Source organism: Mus musculus, chromosome 16 (genome assembly GCF_000001635.26).
Source record: "Mus musculus strain C57BL/6J chromosome 16, GRCm38.p6 C57BL/6J".
NCBI classification, from domain to species: domain Eukaryota; kingdom Metazoa; phylum Chordata; class Mammalia; order Rodentia; family Muridae; genus Mus; species Mus musculus.
In genome coordinates this window covers 20,587,961-20,605,418 of record NC_000082.6, presented here as the reverse complement: position 1 = coordinate 20,605,418, position 17,458 = coordinate 20,587,961, and the positions used below count along the sequence as shown (strand labels likewise).

Below are 17,458 nucleotides of genomic sequence, written 5' to 3'. Positions count from 1 at the left end.
GAAGTGCATCTTCCCAACATGGAAACGAACAACTCATCAGGCAGTCTTAAGAGGCACTTTATTGCATAGGATTTGGGACCGTAGCTCTCTCCTCTTCCATTATCCTATAGAGAGCTCAGAGCACATAGGAGGGGGTATGGAGTGGGAGGAGAGAGAAGAGAGCACAGGCAGGCACTTTCTGTGGTGACAAGAATGTTGGGAGGGGTGTGTGTGTGTGTGTATGTGAAGCAATGGAGGACGGCAGACACCAACTTATTCTTTCCCAGCACCAAGAGACTGGCCCTGGGTGGCAGTGACTGTGTTGGGGGTCGCTAGCCAGAGCTGCAAGCAGCCTTACACATTCGAAGGGCTGTAACACAGCAAGTGTAGCTGCAGATTCTGGTCCCAGTGTCGCAGTAACAGAAAGAGCCCCCGGGCAGCAGCTTTAAGAGCAGTCAGATCAAGTCCGTCTGGCAGGTGTTGGGCTCTCAGCCAGCAATCAGCTTTGGAAGCTGTCAGTTCCCACTCGCCAAAGGCAGCTGCACAGCGGTGTTCCAGCCACGCCAGGGCCACAGCTGTGGCCCAAGTGCGCCCACGAAGATCAGAGCTGTCCTGCCTTTCCATTCCTTCTGAGGCCTCAGTATCTGAGCCCCTCCCACTGTCTACCTGGCCTGGACCCTCAGAACCTGAGCTGGGGGACTGGCTGCAGGAGGCTGTGGCACTGTCACCTTGGCCAATACCAGGGCTCAGAAATGCCCAAGGAGATGATGCTGAGGTGGGGCTGAGGCTGGCACGGTGTGCGGCAAAGGGCGAGGCTCGACACAGGCGTTCTTGAGGAATGCACACAGCAGCACAGAAGGGTTCATCCAGGCGGAAGGAGCCTGGTGCCTCTTGCAGTCGTACCTGAGGAGAGAAGAGGTGGGGGGAGAGGGAGCTGAGACAGAGCTCTGGCTCTAATGATGCTACCCTCCACCTCCCCAGTCCTCACCAGAGGCAGGTAGTCATGGTTGCTGCCGTCATTGCTGTTCTCATGAGTCTGGCCCTTATTGGAGCTGCAGAGTCTTCGATGACGACCCAGGCTGAGCCTGGAAGAGGCTGGAGGCTGGTGGGGCAAGCCATGATGATCTCCAGTAGGAGATATGGGCTCCCCCAATGCTGACTTGGAGTTGTCATTTAGGTCCAGGTCCCAGGCACCTGCAGAACAGCCTCCCTGATGTCCTACAGTAGGGTCACCCAGTACCAGCAAGTGGTCCAAAGCCCATCTGTGCCCAATCCACTGCATTTGAGCCCTACCTTTAGAGTGGACTGCTGTGGACAGAGGAGCGGCAGCTAGCTGGTCTTGAGAGGCAGACATGCCTGAGAGCTCAGCTGGATCTGTAAGAGTAGAGTCAGTCCCACTGGCTTGCCAGTGAGGTGAGTGTCACACCTTAGAGGTCATCAGAGAAGGACCATACCTGAACTCCACACCTGCAGGGCTCCAGGCAATACCTCCCTAGTGGTAGCATCTACAGCAACAGGGCAGGTAAAACAGGATGGGGCAGAGCTGACCTTGCTTGTCTGAATGGCTCTGAGCCAGGACCTTCTGACTCTGCCTGTAAATCAAAGCAGTATGGAGCTCAACTCTCACTATCTATAGAAAGCTGCATAAAAAATGCTGGAAAATGTGGTTCCCTTAATAAGCAGAGTGAAGGGTGTCTTGGTCTCTGTTCCCTGCCATTGGATTACCAGGTTAGTCCTGCTGGGACCAGATATCTCAGGGTGGAGTGATACCCAAGGAGGGCTTCCCCTTCAGACAAGTCCTCAGAGAAGGGGAGGGGGTGATGAGGGAGGGGTGGGACTGGGAAGATAGGGTGGGCTGTAAGCACTGGGATGTAAATTAAACAAACAAAATGCTGTAAAGCCAAACATGGTGGCTTAAATCCCAGCACTTCAGAGGCCAAAGCAGGCCAGTATCTGTGAGTTCCAAGCCAGCCAGGACTACATGATACCCTGTCTAAAAAAAAAAAAATACTAGAATGATCCCCACAGCTTCCCCTGTCCCCTATAAACATGGTAGATAGCCATGTTTGGTCCTGAACCAAATCTTCCCAACTTTGACAAGAAATAGACTGAACTCTCAGCCTACAGTAGAACCAGAAGCCCCCTAGAAACCCAGAAATTTGGTGGTCTGGAACGATCCTCCTGCCTCTGCTACCACAGTGTTGAGATTATGGGTATGCACCATCACACCCATGCCTAGCTTGCTGTCTGTCTTTTCTCTTTCTCTCTCTCTCTCTCTCTCTCTCTCTCTCTCTCTCTCTCTCTCTCTCTCTTTCTTTTTTCTTTTTTTTTTTTTTTTGACTTAAATCTGGGAAGTGGGTCCGGCACAGGCAAACTTTAGAGTACCCAAGGGTAGTGTGTGGCCCCTCCACAGGACTTTATTTTGACAGGGTCACACCATAGTTACATATAACCTAGATTGGCCCAGAACTCTCAGACTTATTGCATAATAGATGCTTAGTTAAAGCTGTGAGTTTTATGCATGTGCCGCCACAGCCAGCACCATACACACTGCCTACCACTCATTTCAGCACTATCCAGAACTTCCTGCAGTTAGAAAAATGTTTTGTCTGCATCATGCACATGTGACTGTTTTCTTTTCTTTTTCTTTCTTTCTCGCCTCCACCCCTTTTGGTTTTTCGAGACAGGGTTTCTCTGTATAGCCCTGGCTGTCCTGGAACTCACTCTGTAGACCAGGCTGGCCTTGAACTCAGAAATCTGCCTGCCTCTGCCTCCCCAGTGCTGGGATTAAAGACGTGTGCCACCACTGCCCGGTTTTGTATCTTATAATACACCTTTATTTATATTTCCTTTATATTCTTTTATCATTTTTTTTTATGTGTGGGGATATTTTGCCTGCATGTATGTCTTTGTACTATATATGTGACTGGTACCCACAGAGGCCAGAAGAGGGTGTTAGATCCCCTGGAATTGGAGTTACAGATGGTTGTGAACCACCATGTGGGTACTGGGAATTGAACCTGGGTCCTCTAGAACAGTCAGTGCTCTTAACCACTGAGCCATCTCTCCAGCCTTGGTTTCCTTTGTTTTCACTCTTTCTCATTTCTCTGCTAAGTTTCTTACTTTGTATTATGAATCACCTCAAATCCTTTGTGACAAAGTAAGGAACAGGCTGATTAACACAGATATGTACCTTCACCGTGTTCTGTTTAAAGCCTTTGTACCTGGGGTGTGTCGGTTAGAAACTTACCCTGCTCAGCCCTGGTTTCAGCTCTTCCACGGAGAGCCAGCTGTTCATTGTCCTGGACCACAGAGGCTGCTGTCAGCCGGTGGAGTGCCTGATCCCACGCAGCTTCTCTCATCGGAAGTGATTCAGGCTGGGAGCCATCCCCAGGACCCCAGAGTTCTTCCAGCCCAACACCCACCTCCCAGCACATTGGCTGTTCCCCACACAGGGCCCGGATCACCACGTGGCAACGTGGAGCCTGAGGAGGCAGACATTCTGCTGGAGGAGCTGATTCCGCACTGGACGGCACAGGCTTGAATAAGAAAGATGGTTCCATCAACATATCCCAGTCCAAGGGGGCTGGGGAGAGCAGGTTTCCTGGGGAGAGATGTCAGGGGTATAGGCAACATGGTGAACTGTGCTCCATTTTCCCACATCTTTGGTGTCAGAAAACCAGCGTCCCATCCAACCCTTACCTGAATCATCGAGGCCCTGACCCAGCTGTTGTCCTGGCTCAGGGCCTAATCCATCTGGTATTGCATCTAGAGAGGGGTGCCGGGCTCTTCCGGGGACTGGGTTTGCCCGGCCTGAGGGAGATGAGAGACTTCGACCAGCCAGAGCTGCTCTTTGCCGACGGCCCAGCACCTCAGCGCTCATGGCTCCCACCTGCGTGTGAGAGATGGGAGGTCACTGGTCAAGGAATGCTGTTTCTAGCCACCACAGACTTTCAGCTACCCATAAGTCTTGTCATCTCATTGTATTTCCCACTTCAGGTTGTTTCTTGACTCTCTCTTTATATCGTCATTGTTTTTTAACTTGCTTATTCTCCCCGACACACCTTACTTTCCTAACTCCGTCTGACAGTCATTCTGACTGAGCGCCCATAATACCACGGTCCTGTGTTCATTACTGGTTGTGACATCATATATATATATGTATGTAACCATCCAATCATATATACATATACATATATATATATATATATGATGGTTACATGACGGATGAAATCTCACCTTGAATGGAGATGGTGGGGGTACAGGCAGGGGGCAGGAGCGGGAGCCTGCAGGTTCTACCCAGGCCAGGCTTCGGCAGCCCTGCTGAGAAGGGGGATCCAGGGGACGGCTACCACTGGGGGAGCCAGGGCCTTGGGAACCTGGGGACTCGCTACTGCAGGTGGAGCCTGGGCCTGGCTCAGGGCTGGCAGAGCAGTGGGTAAGCACATACTGCTCCCGGATGTATGAGGACTGGAAGATGCGCCGCCATATAGCTGTGTCAGATGAGGGATTAGGTCCAGGATCCATGACTGGGTCTGTCAGAGCTTCCATACCTGCTGGAAAGCAGGAGAATGGGCCCAGCCCTGACCCTTCCCCTTGCCATCTCCTGCCTGGCTACAAATATACACCAGGGCACTCACTCTGCTCTGAGTCGCCTACAGCCCATGGGCTCGACAGCTCTGCTGACACAGTGCCTGTTCCCAGGGGCTCTGTGGTGTGCGTAGGCTCAGTGCCAGGGCTGGTGGCGGATAACACCTCCTCTGGAGATGGGAAGACTGAACCGGCCAAGCTCTGCCAACCAGGCTCTTGTCCCTGGGGAAAAGGTATTGAGGGAGGAGTATGCTAATTTTATAATATCTTTCTGCAAGCATAACTTAAAGATGGGTCATAGAAAGTAAAAGCTAATAAATAGTCCAGAAGTGAAAAGCCAGTAAGAAATAAGGGTCAACAAAGTGGCTCAGTGGCTAAAGGCACTTGCCATGCAAACCTGCCTCCTTGTGTTTGAACCCTGGAACCAATGGAAAGTAGAAAGGCAGAATGGAGTGTACAAAGTTGTCCTCTGACCTCCACATGTATGTCCTGTGGCATGCATGCACCCACCCACACTCAGCTAAGTAAAAATGCATGTGTGTGTGTGTGTGCGCGCGTGTGTGTGTGTGTGTGTGTGCACGAGCGCCATAGCTCATTTGTGGAGGTCAAGAGACAACTTGCAGGAGTTGGTTCTCTCCTACCCTGTGAGTCCCAGGGATTGAACTCAAGTCATCAGGCTTGGATGCAGCACCTTAACACACTGAGCCATCTCCTGAGCCTAAATAGGTTTGTGTGTTTTGTTCTTGTTTTGTTTTTGTTTTTTGTCTTTTTGGTTTTTTGAGACAGGGTTTCTCTGTATAGCCCTGGCTGTCCTGGAACTCACTTTGTAGACCAGGCTGGCCTTGAACTCATAAATCCGCTTGCCTCTGACTCCCGAGTGCTGGGATTAAAGGCGTGTACCACCACGCCCGGCACCTAAATAGTTTTTAAGGATTAAAAATATGGGGGCTGGAGAGATGGCTCAGCTGGTAAGAGCACTGACTGCTCTTCCAAAGGTCCCGAGTTCAATTCCCAGCAACCACATGGTGGCTCACAACCATCTGTAAAGAGATCTGACACCTTCTTCTGGAGTGTGAAGACAGCTACAATGTACTCACATATAATAAATAAATAAATCTTTAAAATAAAGAATTAAAAATATGTTGTAAGATTGTGTCTCCTAAAAAGGACAGGAAAGCTATACCTCAACGTGGCTCCCAAACAAGACCAGAGCAATGACAATACCAATGATCAATTCTGCTAATGTAGAAGGGAGATGTCACACCAGTCCCCACTCCTAGACAAAGAACCACAGGCAACTAATGACTGCAGAGAGAGGATAGAGTTAGCCTCTCCCTGGGATGCGCTCCTAACTGTTCACCCAACACAAAGTGGTCAGCCCTGAAATCGCATCCACACAAGCAGCATGTAACAATAATAAAGAGAGGCCATCAATTTGAAAGAAAGGGGGGACAGGGGAGGGATTGGAGAAGTGATGTAACTATATCTTAATTAAAAATTTAAAATAGGGGCTGGAGAGATAGCTCAGCGGTTAAGAGCACTGACTGCTCTTCTCAAGGTCCCAAGTTCAATTCCCAGCTCACACATGGGGCAAATACATAGGTGCAGGGAAACCATTCATACATAAAAAAATTTAAAAAGTAAGAAGCCAACGTGTTAGCCTTGTTGGGTAATAAAGCTGCTTAAAGTTCAGCTTCAGATTTGGCCCTGAGCTTTCTGACTACCTGGCAAAGATAGAGTCTGCTATGTAGCCCTCAGAAGCAAAATAACGAGGTAGTTCTGCATAGTTCCCCTAGAGAGAGATTTTCACTAAATAAATAAACAAATAACAGAAAGATCACAAAGCCCTACTGTGTGCCAGCTATCTTGTCAAGTTCTCTTCACAACAACCTATGACATCATTTATGACTGGAGAGATGGCTCAGAGGTTGAGAGGTTTTCATAGAAGACCCAGGTTTGGTTTCCAGCACCCACATGATCGCTCACAACCATCTGTAACTCCAGTTCCAGGAGATCAGATGCCTCCCTTTGACCTCCAAGGGCACTAAGCACACATGGGGTACACATCATGCAGGCGAACTGGAGTCATGGATAGTTGTGTGCCACCATGTGATGCTGGGAACCAAATCTGGGTTCTCTAGAGGAGCAAGTGCTCTGAACTATTTGTTGAGCCATCTTTCCAGCCAAGATGGTGCTTTCTCTTAGGGGCTGTGTGAAGTAGGTCTAGACACGTCCACCAAGCCTGACAACCTAAATTCAAGCCTTATGACCCACATGGTAGGTGGAAAGAACCAACTCCCACAAGTTGTCCTCTGACCTCCACATTACATACTACTGAGAGCACACATATGTATGTACACAGACACACACACACACACAAGTAAATGTAATTTTTAAAAATTGTAAAAGAAAACCATGTGTAAACACTTTACAGGACAACCGTCTCTGGGAGAATCCCAAGGCATTCTCTATGGGGCTCTAGGGGCCTATAGGATTCTTAGCAAAGACAGGGAACGGGTAAGATACAAGGACTTCCGCCCTCCAGGCCCGCCTGGGATACCCCAGCCCAGTCCTACCCCTAGAGCATGGGACCGGAAGCCATCCACCCTGAAAAGCGAGCAGTAGCCAAGCAGCTGGTCCCCAGGGTAGAGAGCTGGGATCTCCCGGGGTGTCAGCAGTGCCTCCACAGCATCAGGCACAAACCAGTCCACAGAGATGTCACTCAAAGCAGGTTCCAGTGCCTTCCGCAGAGCCTGTACCAGCTGCAAGGAGTGCCAAAGGACATGGGGGTTGGGTAGGGGGAGAGATTGGGGGCTGCCCTTCCCCCAGTGTCCTCTGCCCAGGCCTGCACTGGTAGGGAGCATAATCAGGCTAGAGTCAGGAGGAGTCAGGGTTGCCCGAGCAAAGCAACTGTGTACTCAGTCCTCAGGGCCTGGTCTTTCTCCTGGCCTGAGCTTTGTCACATGGATGGGACAAGAGTTGAAGACAAGGCTCCTTCAGGTCCTAACATTATGATTCAGTGGCTGGCCCAAGGCTGGGTCTCTAGCCTTCCTCAGCTTCTCTCCTAGGGGCATCAACAGCTGTCTAGTTGGTTTCTCAGGGTGAGAGAGACTGGACCAGGAAGTTCTGGTGAGAGCGCAAAGACCAGGCTTCCTTTCAGATTTTGTGTATAACTCTAGAGAGAGACCTCCAGGAGTAGGTGAGCGAACATAGGCTCACACTCACCTTGGGCTGAAGTCTCTCCCCGGGCCTCAGGAAGTAAGCCTGTCCTCTGCTGAGGACAGACAAGTCATGGAGCAGCTGGCGGCAGGCAGGTGCCAATGCAAAGGAGAAGCACCTGGCAGGGGAGGGAAGTAGCTGCTACATTCAGGAATATCTTAGGGCTATCAGTCTTAGCTAGTTACATCTGCCACTCTACCTGGCTGCCCCTCTGTGCCACCTCATAAACTCCAGGGCTTGGTGAGTGGTGGCAGCCGTTGGCGAGGCAGCAGTGATCAGGAACATCTGTCGAGGGTAGGCCCTGTGCTGGGGCTGCCCTAAGGCCCAATCCAATACAGCCAGCATATCAGGGGGACCATTCACAGTCTGGAGAGTCTCGATGCTCTCGCAGATCAGCTGCACAGTGTCCTGGAGACAGAGGTCTTAGGCTGGGCTGGGCTGGACTGGACTGAAACCTCTCCATAGAGCCCTCCCCCCACCAAAGCCTGACCCATACTCACATCACTGCAAGGCCGGCTCTCTGGGAAGAGTGGCTGTACCAATGTCCCAAATATGGCTAGGTTGACTAGAGTCTGAGCTGGGAGGGATTTTACAGCCAAAACAATGGCATCCTGGAGAAAGCCAGAATGGAAAAAAACATGAGAAGCCCTATTGGCACTGGTAGAGAACAAGGAATACCAGATTGTTTATCTTCTCCAAGCTGTAGTTAAACAGGGGGCTGGCTGAGGTAACCAGAGAAGCCCTGAACATATGAGGAAGTGGGTCCCTGGGAACAGACGGAAGCCTTGAAGTATGTGAGAGACATTTGGGTGTAGGGACTCTCTGGAGGAGTGTGTGTGTGTGTGTGTGTGTGTGAAAGAGAGAGAGAGAGAGAGAGAGAGAGAGAGAGAGAGAGAGAGAGAGAGTGAAGTTTTTGTCTCTGTGTCTGGCTTACAGAGTATGACTCTGTAGAAAAGAGAGACTCTTTGGCACCAGAGATGGTGGCATACACCTTTAATCCCAGCACTTGGGAGACAGAGGCAGGTGAGTTCAAGACCAACCTGGTCTACATAGTGAGTTCCAGGACAGCCAAGGCTATATAGACAGACCCTGCCTCAATGAATCAAAAAGAGTGGCTCTTGGAGTCTGGGAAAGACATGTGTATGTATGAAAGAGGCAGAGGTAAAATGTGCTCCCCCTCTGGTAGATTGTATGTTAAGCAACAAGGTAACTCCTGGCCTCAAAAGGCTGCCTATGCCTACCTCAGCTGCTGCCAACCCCTGCTCCCATGCCTAGGGTAGCCACATTGAGCCCCACATGCCTTGTGTCCTGCACCACTGCCATCTAACAGGAAGAGGAGCTCCCGGGTAGCTGCATTCAGGTGTCCAGGCTTGGAGCTCAGGTCTGGGCAGAAGTTCAGCACCAGCACAGGGTTCAGCAAGATGTCCTTATGGAACCGTCGCTGCAGGAACCAGACCTGAGCACAGGAGCCTGCATTAGCCTGAGCCAGGGGCAAGGCAGCTCTGTCCAGGTGGGACAGAGGGACCAAGCCTTGGGGCCTCTTTCTATCCGATTCACTTAGAGGGGGCTCTTTTTTGAATGACAGCATGGGTGTTGTCTACCTACATTAGATCTCCTTCCACCCTCAAAAGCTTATCTCAGAGAGATTCATGCAGGGCTTTCTAGGACTATGGATGCTCTCTGTGATAGTGGAAGCACCTACTGAGAGAGCAGACTGAGAACAGAGGCCCCTCATCCTGATACGGTCCATCTTCCTATTTCTTATGTACAATTTCAGCCAGTACCAAAGCTTGGCTTTACATAACCATACCTGCCGTTCCCCACCACTGTCTCTTTGCTGCAACCTCTGGAAGTCATGGCGGGCCCTCACTTGGGCCTCATATTCTGCTGAACTCAAGCTGCCAGTCTCCAGCATCAAGTGTGGCTGATGGGGCTCTGAAAAGAAGAGGCACAACCCTGTCAGGTAGCCCCTGCCCCTGAACCCCCAGGCTGTTCATCCCTTCTGTCTTCAGAAGACTCCAGCATCCTCCACGATGACTTGGCCCCATCTTGCTCGGGGTTCTGAACTGTCATTGAAAACTGCTTCCACGCCATTCCTAAGCATATCAGAACTAGCCTACTGTGTGCCCCATCTCTCACCACTGGGTTGTGCTGGCCTACTGTGTGCCCCATTTCTCACCACTGGGGTGCAAGAGGATCTCCAAGGCCCGATCACACTGGTGGCCCTCTGCCAGGGTGACACGGATAGTTGCTGCAGAGCTGGCATGAGGGAGGGCATCTGCACGCAGAGCATGAGAGGGGCTCTCCAGGCCTGAGGAACAGAGATAAAGAGGGGTCAAAGTCACTTCACTTCAGGCCCCAAGACAGTGGCTGCGGGCAGAGATTATGGCTGATTTAGCTGAGTGCTCAGAGTCTTATCTTATACAGACTTATATAAGGCTTATACAGGCTTATCCAGACAAGGAAGGACTTATCTGCTTAAAGGGGCTAGAATGTGGTGAGTTCCCAGTTCTATGCTGGAGCTGGTCAGAAAGTTACATAGTCAATTAGCATATACCCCCCCCCCCTTACACAAAGAAAACCTACTCCTTTACTTGGACCAGTACCACTGTATCTTTCTTGATACCGGTGAATGGGGTAGTATATAAATTAATTACATTGTTAAAACTAGTGTGGAAACCAGTCTGGCATAGGCAGTGGAGGCAGGGGGCTCAGGAATGCAAGGTTATCCTTGGTTATATATGAAACTGTCTCAAACCAACAAAAGAGCAAACAAAAACTACTAATTAGTGGTTCCCAAGACAGGCAGCTGTCTTCTTTTTACTTCTGTCCTCACCTCTGAGCTGCAAATTATTCCCCAGTCTGACAACAATGACAGGGAGGCTAGGCTAGACCAGATAGCCCACCTGCCAACAGACATGGTCCGGTCACTAGCATCTCGAAAGAGAAGGTATACGGAGCAGGACAGCGGGCAGGGCCTGAGAACACGTCCGGAGTGGCAGTTGGTTGCTCCCAGGTCGGCCTTTCCTCCTCAGGGCTGCCTACCCCGAAGCAGCTGGTGGGGCTAGAGGGGAGCATAAGGAGGGGTGTTAGGCTTCTGTGAAAGTCACTAGCCTTTCTGGCTGGCTGGCCCCCTCCCTGCTTCACTCAGTCCAGCCCCTAGGACCCCCTCTTCCCCACTAGACCCAGAGAACTTGAGGGAGGGATGAAGAGAATCACCATAGGCCCAACCTGTCGTCACAGAGCCCCGGAGACCTGGGGGACCCTGGCAGGTTTGGCTGGGCCAGTGGGGTGAACACAGTGGGCAGGGCCACATGCATCACCCCATCAGGCCTGGAGGGCAACTCCCGGCTGCTGCACAGGGTCACTGTCATGGTACCAGCTGCAGCCACAAGGCCAGTGGGCAACACCAGTGTGGACCGGGCTTGGGCCAGATTCAAGACAAGATGACCTATGATAAGTAAGAAAAGGTTTCAGAGAGCACTAGAAGGGGGTGGAGGAAAGGATATCAGTAGGGAAACTGAGGCACAATGCCAGGCAAAGCAGGACTTTGTAGTGGGCAAGGCACGTGAGGCAGGATGACACATGAGGTGAACAATGGTGGGAGAGTCAGATTGATAGAAGGAATGGGTGGGCTATCAACAGGCAAGAGCACGAGGAAATAACGGAATAACATGACTGGAGGACTGATGAGAAGGGGGCGTTTCCACTTCTAAGATCCCATTCTTCCCCTGTTTAACTTTAGTTTGCAATCACCCTAAAGAGCCTCTCTTGTGGACTGACACCTCCCTCTAGACAGGGGACCTGACGTGTTCACAGATTCTCTGCTCCTCTGCTCTGAAAGGTCTCACCAGTACTCACTAAGGTGGCTCCTGGGTTCTACCTTCTCAAAGAGGTTAAGGGCAGCAGTGTGCTTAGAAGCAGGTTAGAGGACACAAAATAGCACTTACATGCAAAGCACAGGTTCTGTTGTAGCCTTGAGGTGGGGGGTCGGGGTGGGAGGGAGGTAGGATAGGGAATAGGGGAATATTTTAAAAGATTTGCCACTGCTACTGGATGTGACTACACAGTCTGGCCCCAGGTCACCTTTGCAGCCATGTTTTGCTTTATCTAACAATCATTTGTTCACCTTTTCCAGAAATACTTGCTGAACAAGATAAAGGAAGAAAAAAGATCCAATAAGAAAAAAAAAAAAAATCCAGCACTTGGGAGGCAGAGGCACACAGACCAGCCTAGTCTACACAGAGAAACCCTGTTGTGTTTTATAAAAAGACCAGGATATGTTTTGTTGAGCCAGGTATGGTGAGGTGGGAGAGGTGCCTTGGCATCCCTTCTCCCTAAGGTACCAGCCATAGGATGGGTATAGTGTAGAATAGTTTATTTAGGGCATGGGAAGGGGAATTGAGGAGGGAGTAGAGTCAGAGAAAGACACACACACACACACACACACACACACAGAGAGAGAGAGAGAGAGAGAGAGAGAGAGAGAGAGAGAGAGATTGGTATGGTGGCTTTCAACTTTCCTAGTACTTGGGAGGCAGAGTCAGGCAGATCTCTGAGAGTTCAAGGCCAGACTGTCCTGCCAGTAAGAAGAACAGAGTCAGGTTTTGAGTCTCAGCTCTGTGACTTCTAATTGTGTCATTTGACAATCTTCTTGGGAGCCCTTCATTTCCTCATCCATAAAATGGAGAACATAATTATATCTGAAAGATTATGGTGATGAATAAATGAATAACTAATGCAAAGCACCCATTTAAGGAGCATGGCCACTGCTTTTGTTCCCAATAAGAGGTCGAAGGAGCCAGGCAGTGGTGGTGCATGCCTTTAATCCCAGCACTCGGGAGGCAGAGGCAGGCAGATTTCTGAGTTCGAGGCCAGCCTGGTCTACAAAGTGAGTTCCAGGACAGCCAGGGATACACAGAGAAACCCTGTCTTGGAAAACCGAACAAACAAACAAAAGAAGAGGTTGAAGGGGACAATGCATACTCTGTGCTCTCTGTATCTAGGACACACAGGTGTTGTGAGCTGAAACCCACTTGGAGTCCTGTGTATCCATCACAGTGTTTACACCATCACCCCTAATCTCCCTTCACCAATTCCCACTCTTCTAGTTAAATGCTAGTTCCTCTTTCTGGAACATTCCTGGGGCTAGAACCTAGACTTTATTCTTGCTTCTACCTGTCTGTTAGGCTTAATCCAACTCTCCACACCGTTGGATTCTTTCTTTTTTTTTTTTTCTTACCTGATAGTCGTATGAACAAGAATCAAATGCGTATATAAATAAATAAACAAATAAATAGGATGCAAACCACAGAGCACAGCACAGGGGTGGATTTCCATGCCCTCCAGTACTCACTGGATCCCTTTGTCCCAGGTTCTATGTTAAATGACCTAGAAATGACCAAAGTACAGCCCCAAGCTCAGGAGGCAATGTTTCGGGAGAGATAGACAAGCAGGTACAGTGACATTTATTCTCCCTCTTAAGTGCTCTGACTGGGGAACAAGGGGGGAGCACAGTCAATTATTCGTGGAGGATAAGGGAGAATTCCATAAGGAGAAAGCATTTGAGTAACTCTCAGAGAACAAGCACAAACACATTAGTTAGAGCCAGCGGATGGTAGAGCTGAGCAGTATAAATTGAGCTTTAGCTAGGAGTGAGAACCTGGGCTGTTAGACAGGACAGTGGATTTGATTCTGGAGCTAGTCCGTTCATAGGTTCACCGGAACTCATGTGTGTAGTCTAAGAGGCAAGGGACTGAGGAGGAGATAGCCTGCCTCAACCTAAAGAGACTATGGCTACCTGAACAGTAGAGGTCTTTGGTACCCTGTAAGCTACTTTGTGCCTATTGTGTCTGCCTGGCTGCGAAGGACAGACTCAGCCTGGGCCACATTCTTTCAGTACCAGGTTCAGGTTAGATGCCCAGTCCATGACTGCTGGATAAAGGGGTAACCAATGGATGGAAAATAAAATCAGCGTCTGGAAGAAGAAAGGAGGCTGGCGATGTTAGCGGAGGCACGAGGGTGCAAGAACCTGAGCTGGCATTCGAGGGCGCGGGCTCGGGCTCGGGCTCGGAGCTTACCCTGTGCGCAGCGGCGGGGTGTAGAGGTCCCTAGTCCCGGGCCCAGAGCGCGACAGCAGGCGGCCTGTGATCGGCGCCGGCTATGCAACTGGAAGGAGACGCGCCGTCCGGCCGCCTCGGCCTCGAAGCCAGATACCACCTCCGCCTCAGCCAGAGGGTACACGAACACGCCTGCGAGCAGGAACAGGCAGACCTGCTCTCGAACCCCACCTGGCATTTGCTACCTCCCCGCGCCCGCACCAGGTCTCACCTTCCACCGGCTGGGGCTGTGGGTTGTGGTAGGTAAGCCGGGCACGCAGGCTGAGGCAGGGTCCCTTGGCATAGGCCCGGACGCAGGAGTCGGTGAGCGGCAGCGGCGTCCAGCTGGTGGGGCAGTACAGGCCAGGCATGGTGCCCACCCTGCGTGAACAGGGGCTGGATGAGGGGCACCTCGCTCCAGCGTCATGAAAACTAGCTATGCCACCTGACCCTATCGGGTACCTGGGGACCTGGGGATGAAAGCTTGCAGAGGGAGCAAGGCTGAGTCGGGAGACCCCCCCACCCCCACCCCCACCCCCAAGCCGCAGCGTCCAAGCAGACAGGTGGCGGGGCAGATAACAAGAGGGGTGTGTGTGTGTGCAAGGATGGAAAGATGGGCATCCTCGCCCGTTACCTGGGTAGCAGGAGCAGGGAACAGCTCTCCGCAATGGGGGAATGGAGGGTTAATGGTTAACCCTCCAGTCCAGGCGTCCTCCAGTCCCGCTGCGGGTTGCGAGCCGGGGGCTTGGGGGGTGGTGCCCACAGCTGTTCCTGCACCTTCTCGGGGCCTCACCACCGCCCCCGTACCTGCCCCCTGCCTCCTGGCTCTCCACGGTTGCCAGCTGTCGGAAGTGGTGCTTCTGGAGAGATGGAAGATACTCTGGGTGGAAAGCAAAGGTTTAAAGGGCCAGCATTGCCCTAGGCGCCCCTAGCTCACAAGGGTCCCCAGGGACAGGGTGAGGTCGGGAGCTGAAAAGGCTGCAGTCTTTATCTCTCCTTGCCTTTCGTGACTGGAGTACTGAGAGAGGCTGTAGACCGTCTTGAAAGGTTGCAGTAGGAAGAACTAGAAAGGGACGGGAAAATGCGTCTCGGGAAGTCAGATGTGCAGAGGTGTCGCGGCAGCGGGAGTCCATGTCATCTGATCTAGAGCGGCTCTCCCCGCCCAGGCTGGCCTGAGACTAGGTAGCCACAGGGGATGCTACAGGGTGGGTCTTGGGATCGCCCCCTCCCTTTGGGCAGCCCAAGCCTCACCGTCACTTCTTGGTGGAGTTGTGGGGCGTCGCGACCAGACAAGAGTGGGTGATGCTTCCTCTGATGTCCAGACTGCCCCTTGTTCCTGCACCTGCGCGATCCACCTCGGAACTACCACTGAGATCCTGTGAGTCGGGAGAGGGGCGCCAGCCGGGCTGCTGGCTGGTAGTCCCGCCCGGGTTCCAAGAGGCCGCCCCTCCAGCCCGCCTCTGCCCCGCCCGCCACTGCGGAGGGGGCTGCGGCTCAGTTCCTTCGGGCACCGCACCGCCTCCGCGCGTCAGCTCAGGCCGGCAGAGCCAGGCAAGAGACCGCAGTGCAGAGAGCCAGTACCCCAGCCACTGCACGACCCCCACCAACGGCACAGTGAAGCTGAGCGCCCCCTCTCCATCCTTCTGGAGGTAAGGAGTTTCGTGAGCAAAACAGGGCGGCCGAGTCTGCAAACACATCCCCCCCTCTTCCCAACACTGCAGTGGCCCACCCACCACCACCCCGCCCTGGGTGGACTCCCGCTCACTGCAGTGACCCTCCCTCATCACCGCATCGGAAACCATTTAGGCCTCGCCCCCCACAAGAAGCAAATAGGTTATTGCAGAAACCTCCCCTTTCGCGGCATGTGCCTTCGTTTGTGTGCTCACCAAAGCGGTTGCCCTCAATCCAGTCTCCCCATCACTGCAGCGGCGTTCCCACCCGGAAGCACCCTGGGCTCCTTCACTGCAGTGTTGTTATACCCTTCCTTTTCTGGGAGTGGGGAGGATGCGCAGGACGGCTTCCTTGCACGAGGGCCTCCAGAGTAAAGCCTTCTAGCTTTCCCAAGGGTGCGGGGCTGCTCCTGTCACAGCAGTGGTCCCCGCCTCCCATTCGTCAGCCTAGCACCTAAGGTGGGGGCATTCTTGCTCAGAAAAACAGGCTCCTTGAAATTGGCAGGATTTTCGCGTGTTTCTCACTGCAAAACATTAGGAAGATCTGTAAAATCTCCTCTAGGATCTTGAGGGAAGAGTCTGGGAACCCCGGGAAGTGAGCGAAGGTAAGTATATTTGGGGTCACCCTTACAAGCACTCCTAAAGATGCCCTATTCCAATTCTGCAAAAAGAAGTTAAGGAGTGCTGTAGGTGGGAGCAGTCAGAACTGTGAGATTGAGGTAAGAGAGTTTTTGTTTGTTTTACATATAGACACCCAATAACTCACACCATTTGTTAAAATTACTATTTGGAGCCATGCAGTGGTGGTGCAGGAGAACTACACAGAGTTGGAAAAAAGCAAAACAAACAAATACAAACACACACACACACACACACACACACATACACACACACAATTAGGGATGGCTCAGTGGGTAAGGGTAAAAAGCACTTTGCTGACAAACCTGATAACCAGAGTTTAATTCCTGGGATCCACGTGGTGGAAAGAGAGTATTGACTCTCACAGGTACACGTGTGCTTTGCCTACATGAATGCACATAAATGACATGCACACCTGCTGAAAGACACCAGAAGAGGACAGCAGATGCCTTGGAACTGGAATTTGGGTGGTTGTAAGTTACAATGGAGGTGCTGGGAACCCTGGTTCTTTGCAAGAACAAGTGACTTTAATCTCTTAGCCATCTGCCATCTCTCCAATGCCAAACAGATGTTGTTTTTGTTTTTTGTTTTTTGTTTTTTGTTTTTTGTTTTTTTTTTTTGAGACAGGGTTTCTCTGTGTAGCCCTGGCTGAACTGGATCTCACTCTATAGACCAGGCTGGCCTCAAACTCAGAAATCTGCCTGCCTCTGCCTCCCAAGTGCTGGGATTAAAGGCGTGCACCACCACTGCCTGGCTTTAAATTAATTTTAAAGTGTTTTAAATACTATTTGGGGGAGGCAAAGAGAAGGATCATGATTTTGAAATCAATCTGGACTGTTATCTTTTTGTTTTGTTTGTTGTTTTTGTTTGTTTTGTTTTGTTTCATTTGGCTTTTTTCCCCAAGTCAGGGTTTCTCTGTGTAGCCTTGGATGCTCTGGAATTCACTTTGTAGACCAGGCTGTCCTCGAATTCACAGAGATCTGCCTGCCTCTGCCTAAGACCTTACCTTACAAATAAAATAAAATAAAATAAAATAAAATAAAATAAAACCCTAACTTTTCCTTGATTGAACTGCTTTTGTCAACAGTAAGTCTGTGGGCTTGTGAGATCGTGGCTCAGTGAGTAAAGGCATTTGCCACCATGCCCGGATAACCTGAGAACTGTCTCCAGAACCTGCATGGAAGAAGGCTGTGTATGATGGCATTATGTGCCCCTCCCCCACAAATATGCTCCCAAAATAAATACCATGTAACTTTAAAACTT

General features: G+C 51.2%; 1 protein-coding gene, 1 long non-coding RNA gene and 1 other non-coding gene across 17 annotated transcripts; 1 reads left to right on the top strand and 2 right to left on the bottom strand.

Moving 5' to 3' along the window:
• Positions 1–40: 40 nt before the first annotated feature.
• Vwa5b2 (von Willebrand factor A domain containing 5B2) lies at positions 41–15,991 on the bottom strand. 15 transcript variants are annotated; one of them, NM_001144953.1, is made up of 23 exons: positions 15,773–15,837; positions 15,138–15,262; positions 14,888–14,949; positions 14,521–14,746; positions 14,119–14,267; positions 13,869–14,039; positions 11,020–11,239; positions 10,695–10,852; positions 9,968–10,099; positions 9,599–9,723; positions 9,089–9,244; positions 8,289–8,399; positions 7,988–8,196; positions 7,795–7,906; positions 7,146–7,331; positions 4,620–4,791; positions 4,219–4,532; positions 3,682–3,871; positions 3,230–3,583; positions 1,434–1,571; positions 1,273–1,353; positions 968–1,197; positions 42–882 (listed from the first exon to the last, which is right to left on the bottom strand). In NM_001144953.1, exons 5-23 carry the CDS (start codon positions 14,255–14,257, stop codon positions 334–336), a joined length of 3,747 nt encoding a protein of 1,248 aa, NP_001138425.1. In that variant the 5' UTR covers positions 14,258–14,267; positions 14,521–14,746; positions 14,888–14,949; positions 15,138–15,262; positions 15,773–15,837; the 3' UTR covers positions 42–333. The 15 variants fall into 15 exon arrangements, 13 of the variants coding, with proteins under 13 accessions (XP_006522362.1, NP_001138425.1, NP_001371033.1 ...); XM_030249160.1 differs by having other exon boundaries at positions 212–882; positions 4,219–4,535; positions 15,773–15,991; XM_030249158.1 differs by lacking the exon at positions 15,773–15,837 and having other exon boundaries at positions 212–882; positions 4,219–4,535; positions 11,008–11,239; positions 15,138–15,230.
• Mir1224 (microRNA 1224) lies at positions 883–967 on the bottom strand. Its single transcript, NR_035407.1, has one exon. It is a non-coding gene; the product is annotated as a microRNA 1224 (primary transcript).
• Gm35685 (predicted gene, 35685) lies at positions 14,817–17,458 on the top strand. Its single transcript, NR_168482.1, has 3 exons — positions 14,817–15,535; positions 16,119–16,161; positions 17,283–17,458. It is a non-coding gene; the product is annotated as a predicted gene, 35685 (long non-coding RNA).